Source organism: Lichenostomus cassidix, chromosome 7 (genome assembly GCF_008360975.1).
Source record: "Lichenostomus cassidix isolate B80296 chromosome 7, HeHo_3.0, whole genome shotgun sequence".
NCBI lineage: Eukaryota > Metazoa > Chordata > Aves > Passeriformes > Meliphagidae > Lichenostomus > Lichenostomus cassidix.
In genome coordinates, this window is record NC_139488.1 from 13680432 (window position 1) to 13698952 (window position 18521).

General features: G+C 40.5%; 1 protein-coding gene across 8 annotated transcripts in view; it reads left to right on the forward strand.

The window, feature by feature from the left end:
- Window positions 1–14347, forward strand: part of PIKFYVE (phosphoinositide kinase, FYVE-type zinc finger containing) — a 64695-nt gene extending 50348 nt beyond the window's left edge. For 7 of the 8 annotated variants that reach the window (XM_085066282.1, XM_085066288.1, XM_085066285.1 and 4 more), the window contains 12 exons: window positions 20–140; window positions 1267–1362; window positions 2122–2205; window positions 2669–2757; window positions 3382–3546; window positions 4158–4217; window positions 4644–4820; window positions 5525–5628; window positions 5891–6019; window positions 7327–7588; window positions 9695–9769; window positions 10822–14347. In XM_085066282.1, the coding sequence (XP_084922408.1) occupies window positions 20–140; window positions 1267–1362; window positions 2122–2205; window positions 2669–2757; window positions 3382–3546; window positions 4158–4217; window positions 4644–4820; window positions 5525–5628; window positions 5891–6019; window positions 7327–7588; window positions 9695–9769; window positions 10822–10937 (1478 nt within the window). In that variant the 3' untranslated portion in view covers window positions 10938–14347. Of the gene's footprint in view, window positions 1–19; window positions 141–548; window positions 1227–1266; window positions 1363–2121; window positions 2206–2668; window positions 2758–3381; window positions 3547–4157; window positions 4218–4643; window positions 4821–5524; window positions 5629–5890; window positions 6020–7326; window positions 7589–9694; window positions 9770–10821 lie in introns of those variants that run through there. The other variant, XM_085066290.1, reaches the window with a different exon arrangement.
- The last annotated feature ends 4174 nt before the right edge of the window (window positions 14348–18521 follow it).

The following is an 18521-nucleotide window of genomic DNA, read 5'->3' on the forward strand; positions in this document are numbered from 1 at the left end:
TAACATGTGTCTGTTCCAGATGTGTTTGATGGACACTCACTGGGATCTACAGACAGCCAAGTTAAGGAGAAGTCTACTATGAAAGCTATTTTGGCTAACTTTTTGCCTGGGAACAATTACAACCCCATTCCCTTTCCCTTGTAAGTACTGCATAATATATGTAATGTACAAAATTAGCAGCCTTGTCAGATTGCAGACAGAGCTGTGCATGCTTCCTTTGCTCAGTGTATAATTTGGGTCATTACTCGAGTTTGCCTCTGAGTAAGCTAGAGAACTTTGTCAAGGTAGGAAGTTTTCTGTGTCCTTTCTAGGTAGTTTTAGGTTACTCACCTTTCTTATGAATGATCTGCCCTTGTGTGAATCCAGTATCAGTTTCTCCTCCTCCTAGCAGGCATGCCTCCGCAGACCTCTTGTGGGAGATGAAGGGGTGGGGGAAGAGGGGAGAAGGGTGCCTTCTAACTTCACTGCTGCAGGGAGGGAGTGGAAATGCCCTTCCTTAGCAAAGACTTGTCTACAGCTACATGCCTGCATCTTGTTGTTGCTTCCAGACCTCTTCCACGGGTTGGACTCAAATTGGCATTGTCTGGGTGTAGGTCAGGTTCAATGGCTACTGCATGTACCCTCAAGTCTCCCTCTCATGTGAAGATGGGCAGGCTGGGAAGTCTTTCAGCTACCTGGTCTGCGTGCTTTGTAGTGTTTCTCGTTTGACATGAGCCTAACGTTTGGCAGCCTGGGTTTAACTTGTGAGTCCTGCCTCCAGCATAGAAGTGAAGGCCTTGGGCTAATGAGGTACAAGCTAAATGACTGGACCCTGCAGATAAGTAAAAGAAAGTCTTACAGGAATCTAGGAGGCTTTGGGGAATTTTCTGTGCTAAACTGCTTGTTCAGAAAGGAGTCCAGGTTTGTCCCCTAATTTCACTCTGCAGGCTGTGCTGCTGGACAGTCAAACCAAACTCAGGCAGGTTTTGGTGCCATTAGAAACAGTGGCTGCTAAACAGAAATAGACTCTTATTCTAACTTGGAGCTGGTCTTCTGATCTGAGCAGCTTGCTTGAAATGCTGATTGCCCTAACACTACCATTTATAATTAACCATATAGTTATGAATTTGTCTGTTGGGAGAAGCTGGTCTGGGGAGCTTTGGTTCGATGCTGAGACTTGCAGCTTGTGCCTGGGAGTGCAGTGATTATATCTGGGTTTTGACCAAAACTTCTTTTCTTTCCTCAAATTTTTATGATCTACTAACAGTATATGTTGTTTTCATTTAGTGACCCAGATAAGCACTACCTAATGTACGAGCATGAACGTGTACCTATTGCAGTCTGTGAGAAAGAGCCAAGCTCCATCATAGCTTTTGCTCTCAGGTACTGATATGATTTTGCTGTTCATCTGGCATACTTTGTATTTTTGTAGCTTTTGTGTTTGAAGAATGTTTAAATTTTAATGACAGGGAATAAGAATGACAGAATTTCTGTATTAAGCTGTGTTAGAGTTTCTGCCAGAGCTGGGGTTCTTTCCTTTTGCTGCTGAGATAGGGAAAGTGCAACTGGATTTTGGTCTTTTTTAGTGGAACTCTAGTATGCAAAAATTACTTAGTTGTGTAGTGTTTCTTGTAATGAGATTACTAGAGAAAGAAGTACAACTAAGGTTTGCTCAGCTTCTCCAGGTGGAGGAAGTACAACTGAGGTAGGGAACAACTGTTGGCATTGATATTGCAGTCTGTGCCTTGCTTGCCTTTTTTCAGAGCAGCTCTTGCTGCTCAGCTGTCCATAGCAGCTGCATCAGTAAACCTTTGGGTTTGCACGTCACAAGGCAGCAGATTTTTGAGGAAGTGCATTCTTAAATTGTGGGAGGGGGAAAAACAAAGGGTTATTTTTCCTTCAGTATTGTCTAGAGCAGCTTCTGTTACAAGAAAACTAAATTCTAATTATAAGAAAAAATGAAGCAGAGGTTTTTCTGCTGTGGTGTTTTGTTTCCTGTGGTTGTTGCTGAACTGAGTCTTTGGGTTGGTATTGCAGAGTTTCCCAGAGGACACTTAATTATTTTGGGTTTTTTTCTTTCTTTTTATTTTCTTTCTTTTTATTTTCTTTTTGAATTTTTTTTTCTTTTCCTTTCCTCCTCAGCTGTAAGGAGTACAGAAATGCCCTGGATGAGTTGTCCAAAGCATCTCTGAAGAACAGTTCTGAAGAAGGACTACAATCAAACAGGTTACATGCAGAAATTACAGTATATACAGTGATGGTAGTGAATAAGCCAAAACTAGGATGGGGAAGAGCCTTCAAAATATGCTCCTGTTAGGATCTTTGCTTTCTGATTGAATCTGACTCATTCTATGTCACGAACACATACTTCAGTATGTGAGTTTCCATTTCATGTTAGGGGCTGTGCTGGCCCATCACCTGATCCCTTGACTGCGTGCATGGTAGGATTACTGGGCCTGCTTACCTTTGCTGTGGTCATGGATGGAGCTGTTGCTGTGGATTCTGAGAGGTATTATGTAGGAAGGTGGAGGAGGACAACTTTGGAGAGTCACACAGCGTTACACCTTCAAATTGTCTTCTTCCCTTAGTGTTTAGGCAGGGGGTAGAAATAAATGTCCCTGCATAAAGAAGTGGTGTCTTGCCACAGTATTTGTTGGGTTCATGACTTCTCTGTTCTTTGTCCTTTCAGTATGTCAGACAGCAAACCCAAGAGCAGTAGCCCTGTCCGCCTGCCTGAGGCTAACATGTGTCCACTTCGCAATGCGGAGCCAGAACAGCGTAAGACCATTTTGCCAAAATCACATCCATGATGCTAATCTCAGCTCAGGCTTGAGTCCACTTAACCTAGATTCTAGTTCTTGTGGGGTAAAAGAAGCAGCATTCCAAGTTGAAATTGTGACTAGTCTTAGTGTTGACTTAATGTAACACATTAGAGGGTGGGAGTGTGTGAGTTCTTTGGTTCGTTGAAGTCTGTGGCTTTCTCTAATTCTTATGAGATCAAACTGTCATTCCCTGATTTAATATGTTATTAGGTAGTGGACCTAGGGTTGTTCTTGAATCTAGCCCGTTCAGTGGGATATGAGGCTTTCTTTTGGCGTTGCCTTCTTTAAAGAGATGCAGTTAAAATATTTTGAAATGGAGATATGAAGTTCTTACTGTGCTAAAGACACTCATGCTTGATATGGTTTTCAAATGTCTCTGCATTCTAGGATGCTGCTCAGAGCACTAGATTATCTACCCTCCTGGACTTTAGTTGCCTGAAGTATAGCAAATAAGTTAATAGTTAAATGGCATCATTCCTCCAGTTAGAACAGTGAATGGGGAATGTTCATAGGAGTCATGCTTTTATTAAACTGCCTGTGAAAATGCCAACACCATCTTTTCTACTCCTTTTCCCTGTAGCAAAGAAACCATCTAGTGTTTTGTCTTTCTTCCGTGGCACGGGAGGGAAGAGCCCAGACCTGTCTTCCCAGAAGAAAGAGACCTTACGTGGTGCTGACAGTGCTTACTACCAGGTTGGACAGATGGGCAAAGAGGGAGCAGAAAACCAAGGAGCAGAGACTCAAGGTACTAGACTGTGGAATCCATTTTCTCTCTTGGATTGTTACTCTCTTGGATTTCCCTCTTGAATGATTCCCAAACATCATTCATATTTGTAAGGCCCAGAATTCAGTTCTGCTCATACTTCTTCAACAGTCTAGGGTCACTCAGCATGCATTGAAAATTAATCATATGAACATCAAATATAGTTTTTTCCTAAATGCATTGCTTTTCTTTGTAATAAGGGAAACAGGTTCTTTCAAACTCATATTATAGGGACATGGAGTAGTCTGGTTTTGAATGCCTTTGGGTTGACTTGACTCTAGTTAAGCAGCCCAGTCTCTCTTTCTCACTTGCTGTTTAGTTCTCATTGTTTCAGCTCATGGAAAATGAATGAAGACAGAGAGAGAGAGAGAGAGACAGAAACTGGACTTGGGTCCATAAACAGCAGTGTCCTTCTAGCATATATATTATACAACTGTAGCTGTATTCCTAATTCCCTGTGTATAGTTCCCTCTGTGTTCTTTGGGAAAAAAAGAAAATATTTTACTTGTAATGTGAGTTTACCAGTAGTACCTAATGTGGCTTTCTCAGTAACAGTAGTGGACAGGCCTGATGAGTGCCCTTTATGCCTTCAGATGATGGAGATGGAGGAGATGGACAGAAGAAACAGGTGGTGAATCCCCATGTGGAACTCCGTGAGTAGTTGTAAATAATTACTTAGTTTTGGCTGACAAACTCATTTCTTCGTGCACATGTGGTGGAAATTTTGAAGTTAGTAATTGGTTTTTCTTGGTATTTATCATGAAGGAAAAGCAAATCAAGAAAAAAAGCAATGCAGTTTTTATTTACTACAGGCAATCTCTTTTGCAAAAATACTCCTTAAACTTTTTTTTAATTGATCTGTTCTCCAAACACTTTTCCATGTGAGCTAACCTAAAGGGAGTTGATTTTCCTGTAAATTTTCCTTTTAAATCCTGTTGGTTGAAGCTTCTAAATTACAATAAGGAGGAGAGGAATTTTTAGCACAATAATACTCCTCTAGACATCAGTAAAATCTCAGTGTTATTTCAGGTAGTCAGTGTGTATTGCATGCTGTTATTGAGGAAAACCATTTTTTGCAGAGTTTTCAGATGCGAATGCCAAGTTCTACTGTCGGATTTATTATGCTGGGGAGTTTCACAAGATGCGTGAAGTGATCCTGGGGAGCAGTGAAGAGGATTTCATCCGATCCCTCTCTCACTCCATGCCCTGGCAGGCACGAGGAGGCAAATCTGGAGCTGCGTTCTATGTGACTGAGGGTAAATGCAGCTCCTTCCCCCCTTGTAGTTAGAGGGTGCTGTTTGTGAATGGTGGTGGTCAGCATGTCATTTAATCCCTGATGACCTCTGTCCAGAGGGTTGCTGATTGTGAAGTGGCCACTCTGAAGGGAAAATCAAATGTATTGTTCTGGGGTCTTCAGTATCAAATTATTTGTCTCTTTGTACATGTAGGAGGAAAAATGCAGTTTTGTTTTTCAGCAGTAGCAACTAGGAAGGCTGGTTGAATAGAAGGATTGTACTCTTAAGTAGGCTTCAGAAAACAAAAACTGAAGTATGATTCAAGGAAAAATTTTTATTAAAGACACAGTGTTTCTTATAATCTGACGTGCTCTAGTTAATCTGATTTTTTTAAAAAACTGTGGCTGTTTCTAGGCTTCTACATAAAACAAGTATTGATAGGCTGTTTGTGTTGTCTGTATAGAAAGTCTGTGTAGCTGAGATAGATCTAGTGTAGGCGGTCTCTTGACCATGATTTACTAGAAGGCAGAAATCCAGAGAGGCAGAAATTCAGAATATGTCAAGTAAAAAGAATATAGGAATGAGCTTTTGTAGGTAAGGATTTAAGAGAATTGTAGTGCTTTAATTTTTCAAACCATTTCAGCTATGTGACAGTCCTAAAAAATTGCCAATAGTGCATCACTTATTGTATGTAACCCTGTTGCCTCTGTCTGATGTTAAAACAGATGATAGATTCATCTTGAAGCAAATGCCTCGTCTGGAAGTCCAGTCATTCCTTGACTTTGCTCCACACTACTTCACTTACATCACTAATGCAGTTCAGCAAAAGGTAGTAAAAAAAGTGCCTTTTATTTTAGGCAGTGTTCTGTATTTTAGAGACTAGTAGAAGTTTCTATTAGCCTTTTTAATTTAAATAAAAGAAAATATTTGAGGGTATGAGTTACACTAATAATGTGTTTTTAAGATGTAAAGTGGAAATTATGCTAGGGTTTCTAAGCTGTAATACAGTGTCAGATAACAGTGGTGCTTCTAGTATGGGATTGCTGTTTGTCTCTACACAGAGATATTAACCCATGTCTTGTCTTCATTAGAAGCCCACAGCACTGGCTAAAATCCTTGGAGTATATCGAATTGGTTACAAGAACTCTCAAAACAACACTGAAAAGAAGCTGGATCTGCTTGTCATGGAAAACCTTTTCTATGGCAGGAAAATGGCTCAGGTAAGAACAAAGTATTCTCATCCCTTGCAGTGCACTTGTGAGTGGGAGAAAGAGCAGGGTCACCCATAGCCATCTGGGTAACTTTTAACTTTGTGACTGCTGTCGACATCTAGCCTTGCTGAGAGGTGACAGTTTATGCCTCTTTCCTTGTTATGTGATCCTCAGGAGCTCAGTGCCTATGCTGCCTAGTTCAGATAGCTGTTATGCAGGCTTCAGTCTTTAGAAGTCTTGTTTGTCCCTGGATCTCTGGTGTCTGAGAGAAAGCATTACCAACCTAATTAGGAAAAGGTGAAGTCTTTTTACAAAGCTTTCAGAGGAACTGACTGGAATTACAGAGTAGTATGCTTAGAATGAGAGCCCTTCTCAGAAAGATGGTGAGTTACTTTGTAGTGGGGGGAGTTAATAATTTTTTCAACCCACTGTTCTTTCCTGGAACCATTTCAGATGTGGGAAAAGATTTTGAGTTCAGTCTTGCTCTCGGTCAAGGAAGAGCAATCTTTATTAGGCAGAATGAAATTCTTGAAATTACTAGGGAGAAGGTCTCTTTAAACAGAGCTTTGAGGGTGAAAAATAAGTTCAAACAAATATCACTTCTAAAACTAGATAGTATCAGTTCTTTCCACCTTACCTTTCAGTGCCTGTCCTCAAACAGGGAATGTTTGTGGGAGGAAGTGAATGGAGGAAATTCTAGATAGATGTAAAAGATGTGGGTTTTCTTTTTGTTTCTCTGTTGTTTAAAGCATGAGGAGGGCTTAGGCTCTAGAAAACAGAAAGCCAAACAGGCTGTGGACTGTTCTGTGGAAGCCAGTGAAATCTTGACTGGACTGAACTTGAACAGCCTCTTCTAACAGGACCTGCTTCAAGCAGGACTTTGGGCTGGAGAACTCCAGATATCATTGCCAGCCTGATAATGGGCCTGTCTCTTGCCTTTGCAGTGTTAAGGGATGTTAAATGGTGCTTCATGCGTGACCCACCTCCCTCGTCAGTGGCTTTGCTTTTGTCAGCAATTAACTGTAGAAGCTGGCTGGAAGACTGAGTTTACCTAAACAATATAAAAAGTAGGGACACCCTTTTTCTCTTAATTTAGACTAAATATTAGTGAAATAACTTGCCTAAATCTTGTGAATTGAGGTGGCAGAGCTTTCACCCAGGCTTACATGCTATTCTCCACAAAATACTTTTTGTTAACTGTCTCCCTCCTAAAGAGAAGAAAAGAGTTGCCTTGCTGTGCTGCCTTCTCAAGTATTAGGTATTGAAGTCTTTAACCCAGAAAAATGAAACAAAGTAGTGCTGTTCTCCATTTGCAGGTGTTTGACCTGAAGGGCTCCCTCCGGAATAGAAATGTTAAAACAGACACAGGCAAGGAAACTTGTGATGTAGTCCTGCTGGATGAAAACCTTCTGAAGATGGTTCGGGACAATCCTTTGTACATCCGTTCCCATTGCAAAGCTGTGCTGAAAGCTTCCATACACAGTGATTCCCAGTTCCTCTCCAGCCATCTCATCATCGACTATTCCCTGCTGGTGGGTCGGGATGATACCAACAATGAGCTGGTTGTTGGCATCATTGGTAGGTTGTCTTTTGTATTTTCTTGCTCTCAGATGATGAAGCAGTTTTCTTCTGGTGTAGGTGTTCATGGTACTCTTAGAACTGTGCCACCACCAGAGTGATGTGTGTCAGGAATTCTTGCCTTCTCCTTGGTGGAATACCACCCTCATCTTTGACAGGTATTCAAAGTGGAGGCAGGAAGTCTTCTCTTCAGGTCTTGCATAGGCTTAGATTAGCATTTACTTCGCTATGAGTATATGCAGGAGGCCTCACAGGTAGTTTAACACTTTGACTCCAGTTGAAGCAGGGACAGTTATTTGTGTGCTTTTATGTGTTTAATCTGTAAACATTAATTTAGTCGTGTTTTTACACGGTCTTTTAGATCTTGTGTGGAGGGGCTCTAAGGAGAAACAGTATTGGTAGGATTGGACGAGAGAAGTTAAACACCATGAGATCTCTCATGATCATACAGTCTGACCTGGCTAATAGGGGTGGCAATGTAGTAATTACCTTGCTGCATCCTCTGACTTGTGACTGGAAAGTAGAGCCTCATCTTTAGGCAAGCAAACTTCTGTAGTATAAAAGACTTAGAGATGAGGCAATTTTGCAGGATGTGGAATTGACTCATGGAAATGAAATGGTCTTGAAACCCAGCTCAGAAATGCTTCCAGATGAGATCTCAAGATAGGAGATCTGGATTACTCTTATTATGATAAAGCTTGAAAGCCATTTCAATAACATTTCTAGTTGAGAATTAAAGTCCCAGCTACAAAGAAAGCTGTTGTTTGTTGCAAGTTGTTACTACTTTCTGGATTTGTAGACTCTTGAATATTAGAGTAAATAGGATGGGATTACACTGACCATGTGCTTCTCCTGTATGTGTGGCTTTTTGTTGTCCTATGTCAAGTCTTACCTGATTAAAGAGTATATTTTACATGGTATCTAAAGCTACCAGTTCCTTCAGTGTTTAACACAAATATCTGAGGGAACTTGGTGAACGCAGATATCTTCTAGAACAGAGAACATGCCTGCCGTATCAGGCTATCAGAATATTCTTTAGAGGATACCCTGAGAATTTACAAAGTGCTCAAGCTGAATTTGTGTTGGACTGGAACTAAAAACTCTTAGCTTGGATTGTGTTTGCATCTGAAGTCAGTATCTCCACCTATTTTAGATCCTAATGTGATACAGGAAATAAGTTAGGTCTGTAAAAAGCTTTGAAAACTTTATTTGCAGGCTCTGTTGTGTGGGACTCTGGGCTTTGGGCCATGAAGTGATAGTTGTTAGTGAACAAGCTGATGATATCTGTCCCAAAACACTCTAAGGAATGTTTTAAAGAGTATTCAGATAAATGGATAAGTATTAAGATTGTCAGGTCTGGATGAGTTTTGTGTTGAGCACAGGTGAGATGAAACATGAATACTTAGGGCAGCCTTTTGTAAATCTAGAAACAGTAAATTCAAAGTTGTATAATTACAGTTGTAATCAAATGTTAGGAGATCATGATACCAGTAATGAAAAACTAATCTTACTGCAACTTACAGCTTTGTAGACCAAAATGTTCATGCACTTGTATTGACTGAGTATGCTTTCTCTGGAAGGGGATTGAAAACAATTCGGAAGTTGTCTTCTTGCTGCCGCCTCTTCCAGTCAGGGTCACTGGTCATGTTTCCAGTCCTCTGTATCATGAAGTGGCAATCACTTCTGTAGTGTTTTTAAGCCTCTAGGTGGCTGCAGTGATGAGGAATACTGGTTTAAATGGAGAGGTGTCCAAGCCTCAGTGCTTCTGTGATGATGGTGACTGAGGTGACTCTTGTAAATGAGCCCTTGACACTGTAACATAGAAAAAGACAGACATGCTTGGGCAGACTGTTCTCACAGAGACAGGAAGAGTTGATTTTGCTGGGCTTTTGAGATACTGTATTCACCCTACCCAAACATAATAATACAGGAAGTGAGGCAACTGGTAGAGAAAACACTGAAGTTCTCACTATAAAGCCTACTGCTTTCTTGCCCTTTTTGGGGGGAAATAGATGCATTTTAGAGCAGTGTTACTTAGATTAAAACACATAAAATATATTCACATGTGGTTTTCTTTTTTTTTTTTTTTTTTTTTAATTGTAACAGACTATATTCGTACTTTTACCTGGGATAAAAAGCTTGAAATGGTGGTAAAATCAACTGGCATCTTGGGAGGACAAGGTAAGTCCAGAATGAAAGCAAAGCTTTTGATCATGTTTCCTTGTTAAGTGGAAGCTTTCTATAACACTGCTAGTAAAGCCACAACTTCCCCACCAGGCAAATTTGTGAGATTAGGTTATCCAGAACAGAGAAAGGAATTGTAGAATAGCAGGTTGAAAGGGACCTCAAGGATTATCCAATCCAACCTTTCTTGGCAAAAGCACAGTCTAGACAAGATGGCTCAGCATCCTGTGCGGCTGAATCTTAAAATTGTGCAGTGTTGGGAATCCATCACTTCACTGGCAAGACTGTTCCAATGGCTGATTATTCTCACCGTGAAAAATTTTCCTTGTGTCCAATTGGAATCTCTCCGGGATCAACTTGTAGCCATTACTATTTGTCTTTTCCATATGAGTCCTTGTAAAAGGGGAATTTCCATCTTTATACCCATCTTTTAAATATGGGAACATGGTGATAAGGTCTCCCCTAAGCCCTTTTTCCAAGGCTGAACAAACCCAATTCTCTCAGCATGTCCTCATATGGCAGGTTTCCCAGTCCTTGAATCATCTCTGTGGCCCTTCTCTGGACCCTCTTCTGCCTGTTTACATTTTTTTTGTGTGTAGCAGGGACCAAAACTGAGCAGAGTATTCCAAGTGTGACCAGGAATAGCACCTTCATGTGGAAGATAAAGCTGGGATCCTGAGTGGGACAATGACTTCTTTCTCTCTGCTGCTGATGCCCTTGTTGATGCAGCCCACTGAGTGTCCTGCTGGCTTTCTTTGCCACAGCAGCAGCAGCAGCAGCAGTGCTGTTCACTCACGCTGAGCTGCTTGTCCACCAGGATCCTCAGGTCCCTTTCACAGAGCTGCTCCCCAGACAGGGAGATCCCAGCCTGTGCTGTGCTCCTGAATTATGTTTTCCCAGGTGCAAAACCTTATGCTTGTTGTTGAACTTCAAAGATTTTATCTTGTTGCCATCAAGTTTATGCTCTGCTGGTGTAATCTCATGTGACATCTGTCTTTACTGAAATATCTTTAGCCCATTTCTAACTGCTCTTGACTCTTACACATTAGGTAAGATGCCCACTGTGGTCTCTCCAGAGCTGTACCGGACCCGGTTTTGTGAAGCTATGGACAAGTATTTCCTGATGGTGCCAGACCATTGGACAGGACTGGGCCTGAATTGCTAAGCTGAAGCCCATATTGGGAAAGCACAAGAGGACAATGACGTTATAGGCCGCTCTCTTCCAGTGGTCTGTCCAGCAGCAAGCAAGAGGATTGCAGTTCCATGTCTACGCTGACTGTGTGCATCATGTTATGAAGTATGAAATCTGCTTGTTGCACTTTAATCCTCCTTTGGAGGATAATAAGCAAACTTGCCTCAATAAGGATCTAAGCTGTAAGGTACCTCGGAACAGCATTGATAAGAGACATCCCTCCTGTCACTGGAAAGGTGATGCTATCTCCTTGTAAGAGTACTGAACTGAGAAGCTATCCAGGTCCTGATGGTTTAGAAGTACATGATCTCTGGAAGTCTTGCACTGCCGAAATGGTGTTGAATATGTGCAGCTCATGTTTCTGTAGTGGATACTTGGTACTGGAAATGTGAAATAAACCCCCTAAGTGTGGATGGGGGAGAGAAGAATGAAGTTAATTCATGAGTTCTGCTATTGCTGCAGTGGTCTGTAGGTGACCTGTTTAGGATCCGTTGATAACTTGTCCTGTTTGTGCTCCACATTTTTAATTTTTACTGGGTTCTGTAAACAGTATTTTTTTTAAGGCAGCTCCACATCTGTAATGCCTTATGACTTCATCTTTTATGTTACTGCAGTACAGCTCTGGTTTTATGTGTCATAATTTCATCTTAGCTGAATCCCATAAAAATGGGTTGTCAGTCATCAGTACACTGCAAAACTCAAAACATATCCCTTCAGTCCTATACAGAACTTTGATCTGAATGTTGCTTAAATTCCTGGAAATAGGTAACTATAGTATACCCTTTAATTTAACAAGACATGATTAATTACATTTATGAAGCAGATCAATCCTTTCCTTAGTAAAGGCAGTAAGTTGCTAGACAAAGTGAAGCATACTGCTTTAGAGTGACATCTTTTTCTTTACTGAAACCATCTTTCCTGGCAGATCACTTCAAATCCATTTCAGTTCCCCTTTACTTTCAAGCAATGCATTTACCTCATGGTGAAATTTTGCCGGGAGAATGTTTTTCTTGCATTTGTGACATGATTTTTGTCACTGAGATGAATGTAGTTACTGTTTTCTGTAAAAAGGCAAACCTGCACTAACAGGCATCTTGTATGATGGATAAGACGTGCAGAGATCTGTTAGTCTCTGTGTTATGACAATAAGCACTTCTTTCCATTTTCTTTTTTTAAAAAAATTTTTACTCATTTTCGTAGGTGATGAGTTTACTTTTTATTTTCATTATAATATAGGCCAGTAAATAAGAGGAGTTTTAATGAGTTTGAAAGGCAAGAATACTGTCCTTTGACTTCCAGTCTCTGATGGAAGAGTGTCAAATGAACATGGAATCTGGGACAGGATAGCTGTTAGTGATCACTTGCTCATTCTAACCAGTTGCCTGATAATGTCCTCATCACTGTAACCATGGAATGAAATGTGCATTTTGTTCACTCCTCCTCTGTTCAGTATTTTCTTCTGCAGCAGATGGTGGTGGCTGTTTAGGAGTGACCAACAGTGGGCAGCACGGAGAAAGGAAAAGGCCAGCAGTGAGAATTGAGCAGTTGGCTCCAAAACCAACCAGTGCAGCTGTCGTCTGAGCTGTCAGGAGATAACAGTCATTTGTGCTGGAAGGAGTCTTCCCCACCCTATTGCAAAACTGTACTGGAGGATGAGCAAAGATGCTGGCCTTGAAGCACCAGAAAAGAAAGTGTACTCAGTTCCTCAGTACAATGTAGTAATTGTTTCTGGGGGTGCAGTGTTGAAGGCTGCAGTGATGTGTGCTGTGGAAAGGCGACGCAGTACTCCTTGCTTCCTCTACCCAGAATCCTTTCAGTCCAACACAGCACATCAGCTGATCACCCCCTGGATACATCTTGCCTCTTTTGTTGAAATGAGCTCCTAAGATGCCTAGCTCTGTGTGTGTCTGAGGTCAATCAGTCCATCAGCTCAGTGCTACTCTCACTTCTGTGGCCTCTGCCTACTGTCTTGGTTCATAGATGTGAAAGAACCTGCCATGCAACCTATGTTCCAGTCTCAGTTGAAGTTTACATGTGTTCTCCTCCTTCTCTTCCTAAAGTTTACAGGGAAAAAAATTGACTTTCCTGGCCAGCTAAGGTGACCCAACAGCAGCTAATTATGTTGTCTTCCACCTTTGTCAGTATGTGGATTGGTTGGTGGAGCACGAGTGTGGGCAAGTGTGTCATGGCATCTGCAGTAGGCTGATGTGATGTGCTAGCCTGGTCTGTCACCAATAACCCTTTTCCTGGGATGTGTGGCTGCTCTGTGCTGCTGGTCTGCCAGAGTCCTGAGCGCATGGCTGAAGGCAGCTCGATCATCTGACAGTCACTAATTCTTCTCTGAACATGACAGCACAAGGCCCTCAGCACTGTACAAGTGAGAGAACCTTCTACTGTTCTGCAGCCTATGAACACAGAGCCAGAGACATGTGAACTGTGACCCTCTTGGGCTGAAGTTACAGCAGTTGGAGATATTTGTGGGAGTGTTCGTGAGCTGGCATCAACAGCTAATGTTTGGCCAGGCTGTTGCTGATAGACTAGTCCTGACTGGACTGGAGTAAATAGTCAGCTACTGGTCATGAGTATCATAGTAGCTGCACTATCAGCTGGAGTTGGGTCATCTTTGGTGTCCGGTGACATAAAGCTGTAAGCATTTCTAGTTCAAATCCCAACAGCTGAATGGGTCTCCTCAAATGTTCCTTTTTCAGAATAAGAGTTGTCCTGACATTTCAATTACTACAAAGCTTTATTCTCTCAGAAGAAGAGCAATACTTCATGCAGAACAAATCTTTGAGAGCTGCTTGGGAGGCTCTGTTTGGTCTGTGTTTCTGCAGAATTCCTAAGGATGAACCCTTTGGTCACAGCTTCTTTCTTTATAACACACGTTTAGTGTGTGTGTTTGTAAGTAAATTCCAGCTGCAAACATGAAGACTGAATTTCTTCAGAGCTACACTGGCTCTTCTGTTGTTTTGATCTGCGGCCTTGAGACAAATGTCTAAATCTTGTCCAAGTCAGAAGCAATGGCTTTGAGTCATTATGTAGATAGCAGAATGCCTTGTAGTGGCCCAGGAATGCATTTTGTCCTAAAAAGCACTTAAGGGACTCTTGCTGGTAGAGGAATTTCTCTGGTGTCAGGGGAGTTACCTGTGGAGTTTCCTCTGTGAGAATGACCAAAATCAAACTAATTGCTCACTTGCTGGTGGCCAGACTAGTCATTATTCAAAGCACTTAATGTACTATAATGTATGCATTTCTATTCTACCTTGTTGGTTCAGCTGTATTTTATAAAATTGATGTACTAAACTATTTAAGAATAACCGCCTTGACTACTTGGAGAATCAAAATGTAATGTATATAGATACAAATAAAGTGACTAAAATATACTTGAGTCTGTTCCATGTGTGGAGCAGTTAGGTCTCATAGCACCCCATTTTCTTGATGAGAGGCCAGGCCACTGCTCACTGCAGGGATTGCTGTGCTGGAGCTGCCAGCTTTGTGTGCAGTCTAAGGTGCCTGTCATGTCTTTGTCCCTTGCAGCTCATCTCCTCTGATGGAGCAGCACCTCTGGGCAGCTCTCCAGGGCAGTGGCAGTAGAATGTGCAAATAACCTTGCATGCAGTTCTGTCTTCTCTGCAGCTGTTTTTCATCACAGTGCTGTGTGAGATAGGGATCCAGTTTTGTCCAGCAGATGGTGGTATGCCTTTGCCTAGTTCTGCCAAGATGTGGAACACATTCCAGGTATTTCCATAATCTTCTTTTAAGTGGGCTAGATAAAGAAAAAATCCAAGGAGGTCTGAAAATAAATGTTTTATCTTGATTGTTTTGTGTTAACCTGGTCTATAGTAACCTCCTTGCTAAGGCTCAAAATCATTTGTGATTAGTTCGGGGAAAGGGACTTACTGAATTCCTAGAATATGAAATTCTGTCTAAAACTTTAGGATTTTACCTATGTTACATACCATCACCATTTTTAGCCAGGTGAGTTTGAGTTCTTTTGTCTGCTGCAGTATGAGGTTGCATCAGAAGCTGTCTCCCCATGGGGTGTGAGGAAGGAAAAGATGGGATACTTAATTCAGGGGCAGTGCTGCCTTCTGCTGATATAAAGATCAGCGGTAGGACTTGAGGGGCTTCTGGCATGAAGTTGAAAAGCACAAGCTCAGGGTTATCAGAACAGTGTTCTTGTACCCCAAGAGGAACTGCCACCACCTGGTAAACAACTGCTGCCCCTGCATCAGGTCATCTGGTGTGAGGGTTGGCTATATGTCTGCTGAAATTGCCTCACAGAACATAAAAATTTTAAGAGAAAACATGATCTTAGTGATAGTTCTGCACTGTTTTCCCAGTCTCTAAATGTACTGTGAATTCACCTCTGAAGAGGTGGAGGACTGAAGTCCTATAATAGCTGAATATGTACTTTTCTATAAAAATTTGGACTCGTGATTTCAGAATAAAATCTGCATCTTGCCTAAAATTTTAAAGGCATTTTGTTAAATACTTACATGTACATTGTAATGCTTATTTATTTTTAGTCTGTTGGATGTGTGTGCTGTACTAATGATTCTGCAATGGAATAACACAAACCCCTATATTACTACAGCTGTAACTCACCACGAGCCTTTTTCTAACAGCAGTGACTGGAACATGGGTATCCCACAGCTGCAGGGGAATGTGCTCATGCTAAAGGAGAACAAAGCACGATAGGAGCTACTGTCGGAACATCAAAGGGCTCTTCTTGGCTCTATGGCTGGCCAGGTACACAGGTGCTTCCTGCAAGCTCTTCCAGCCTGGAGCCTAACACAAAAATGGTGCACTGAAAACAAAGTTCACTCGCTGTAGCATGTCACCGAAAATAAAAAGTAGTTCAAGAAATAAGGATTCAGTGACCAGTGGTAGGATAATAAAGTAAGTGAACATAATTAATGAAAAGAGTATTGAATTACTATATTCCCATCCTGTCTCTTCAACTGTAACATTTTTCCATTGTTTACATAGGATATTTTTCTAATATACCTTCAGCAAATACTAAACACCCTGGGCATGAAAAAATGAAATATCCTGGGTATGGGCTTCTGTTACTGGACTAGCTGAGATCTTGTGCCATATCTAAAATAAACTATCTACCTGGTGAAAAGGTTATGTATCTAGGACAGCACAACTGCGATTTCTTAATGGACACATATGCACATAACAAGAGAAAGAAAATATTTTCTTTTTCTAATGCGATTATAAATATTATTTCAAATACATACATATAGGGAGAAAACTATTTTCTGGAAATAGGTCAGGTCGGCCATATGAATTTCTAGTGGTTGATCTGTAATCAGTTCTGACTGAAGTGTGTTCTTTTTATTGTGTCTGTTAACAAGATGGAAAAAAAGAATAACTTTATGTAACTCTATAGCAGCCTATAACATGCAGAAATTATATCTTCTTCATGTTAGTTTGAGCTGCCTTATGGAAAAACAATATTCTGCTTTGTGTCTATTAAACCCTAAAATGCAGAACACCTTCAGGCTGTATTTTCCAGCTCAGTTGTATGGTAAGAATTCACCAGAACTAACATGTTTTTACAACAACCCAACCCCTACTTAATTCAGCTCTTTAATGTTTTTTTAAAACTCTGACATTTAAGTAGGGTAGCCATTTTCTTAATGTGCAGGGTACACACCAGATGCAAACCACTATGGGTCTTGTGGTTCTAGTCAAGAAATAGTCTGCAGAATACAGCAGTCATATATGTGAATTTGGGAAACGTTGTTTTGCTCAACTAACTGTAAATATCTGTCGACAGCTAGAGAAGTCTGTTAGATCCTAGAAAGTTGGCAGTACAAGGAGGAGACTGTTCCATGTTGGGGATAAGTACTTAATATCATGTTGATGATTTACTAACTTTAGCTACTTATTAAAATTTTGGTGGCTTTACATTTGTGTGGATATAAAATTAGTATTGAATTCTATCATAGAGAGAAGACCAATGTTGAAAGTATTTGGAGTTGGAAAGTCACGGTTTTCAGATGCCAAGTTTCAGTAAATGGAGTGAATGCTTGTGCATTCCTGTTGAAAACTTTAAGTAATAGAACATTTTAAGTCTTTTTATAAATTGATAAAAATATGTTGAACATGCATAACTAATTAAATGTGAAGTGTGCCCAGGAATTGAAAAACATCCAACTTACCAAGTTTGGTCAAAACATGATCTTTCCAACTGCTGACCATATAAACCTAGTATGTTGCTTGAAACTTTTGCTATATTCTATTCTCTTTTTATGCCTTTTAGCTGCAGTAGAAGCTAAATGAGTCAAATGTCTTTTGGGAAATTGGTTGTTTTAGGATAAGCCACGATAGCTTATCAGTTCAGTGACACTAACCAGCCACAGAAGTCCTTTTTTAAATTAAAACAAGATACGATGGCAGAGATAAATTTAAAAGCCATTAGAATTCCTTATCTTCTATTCCACATATTGTACAGCATACATGTATTTTGTGTTTTGTTATGTGTTGCCCTTTCTTTATGCACGTGTAGTTATGTAAGAAGGAAAAGGTAAAGAGCAGCCTCATGCTCTGCTGTTTGTCATTGAGAAATTGGGGGAGCCTAATACAGCTTGTTGTTGCATTTTGAGAAATTTTAATTATCCTGAGTGGTTAGGTGGGGTTTTATTTTTGTTTGGTTTTGGGTTTTCTGGTTGGTTGGATTTTTCTTTATTATAATTTGATTTCTGAAGAATGAGGCAATTCAGAAATCATGACAACTCCATGATCCTACCGGAGAAAACTGAGGGACTTGGTTATTTCAGGATGTTTTAATTCTGGAATAGTGCTGCTCCACTGGTCTTAAATAACCAGTTGAAACCCTTGATTAGTAAAAATTAGATCATGTAGCTGTGAATTTGTCTTTAGGGAAGGCTAGAAATAGACCAATTTATAAAAGGTTGTATTTATTTATTTGTATGGCTAGGAATAAAGGCAAGATTTTATTACCCACTCCATTTTCCCCTCAAGCTGCTTCCTGAAAACTCTCAGAAAGGGTAGCATGCCAAAAATCCATGAAAACTTGGAAAATCTTAGAAACCTCCATCATCTAGTCTTTCTGTTTGGAAGATTATTTTTCCCCACCCATACACATCCATTTGGTCTCTTAGAAATTTAAAAATCTGGATTCAAAGAGAATATCTTGATACAGAATTATATCTTCAAAAAGAACTTTATTGATATTTAAACTAAATCCTTTTCCCCACAGCCTAAATGTTTCAAAACAGTAGCCCACAGTAAGTCTGGATAGATGGTATTTTGATGTGGGTATTAGTGTTTTCTTTCCTTACAGTTACCGATATTGCTTCAAATAACTAAAGCAGAAAGAACTGATAAAGTAACTTTCTACAAAAAGCTGAAGGATGAGTCAAATCATAGCAAAGCCAGAAAGTTCTTAAGTTACCATCATCTTATGGAGGAGACTGTTCTATAGTCTGTTCCACTAAGCAGAGGTAAGAGAGAAACGCTGTAGAAACAGGCATAAAGCGGAAATTGTATCAACACCTCTACGGGGTTATTTGTGGTGGA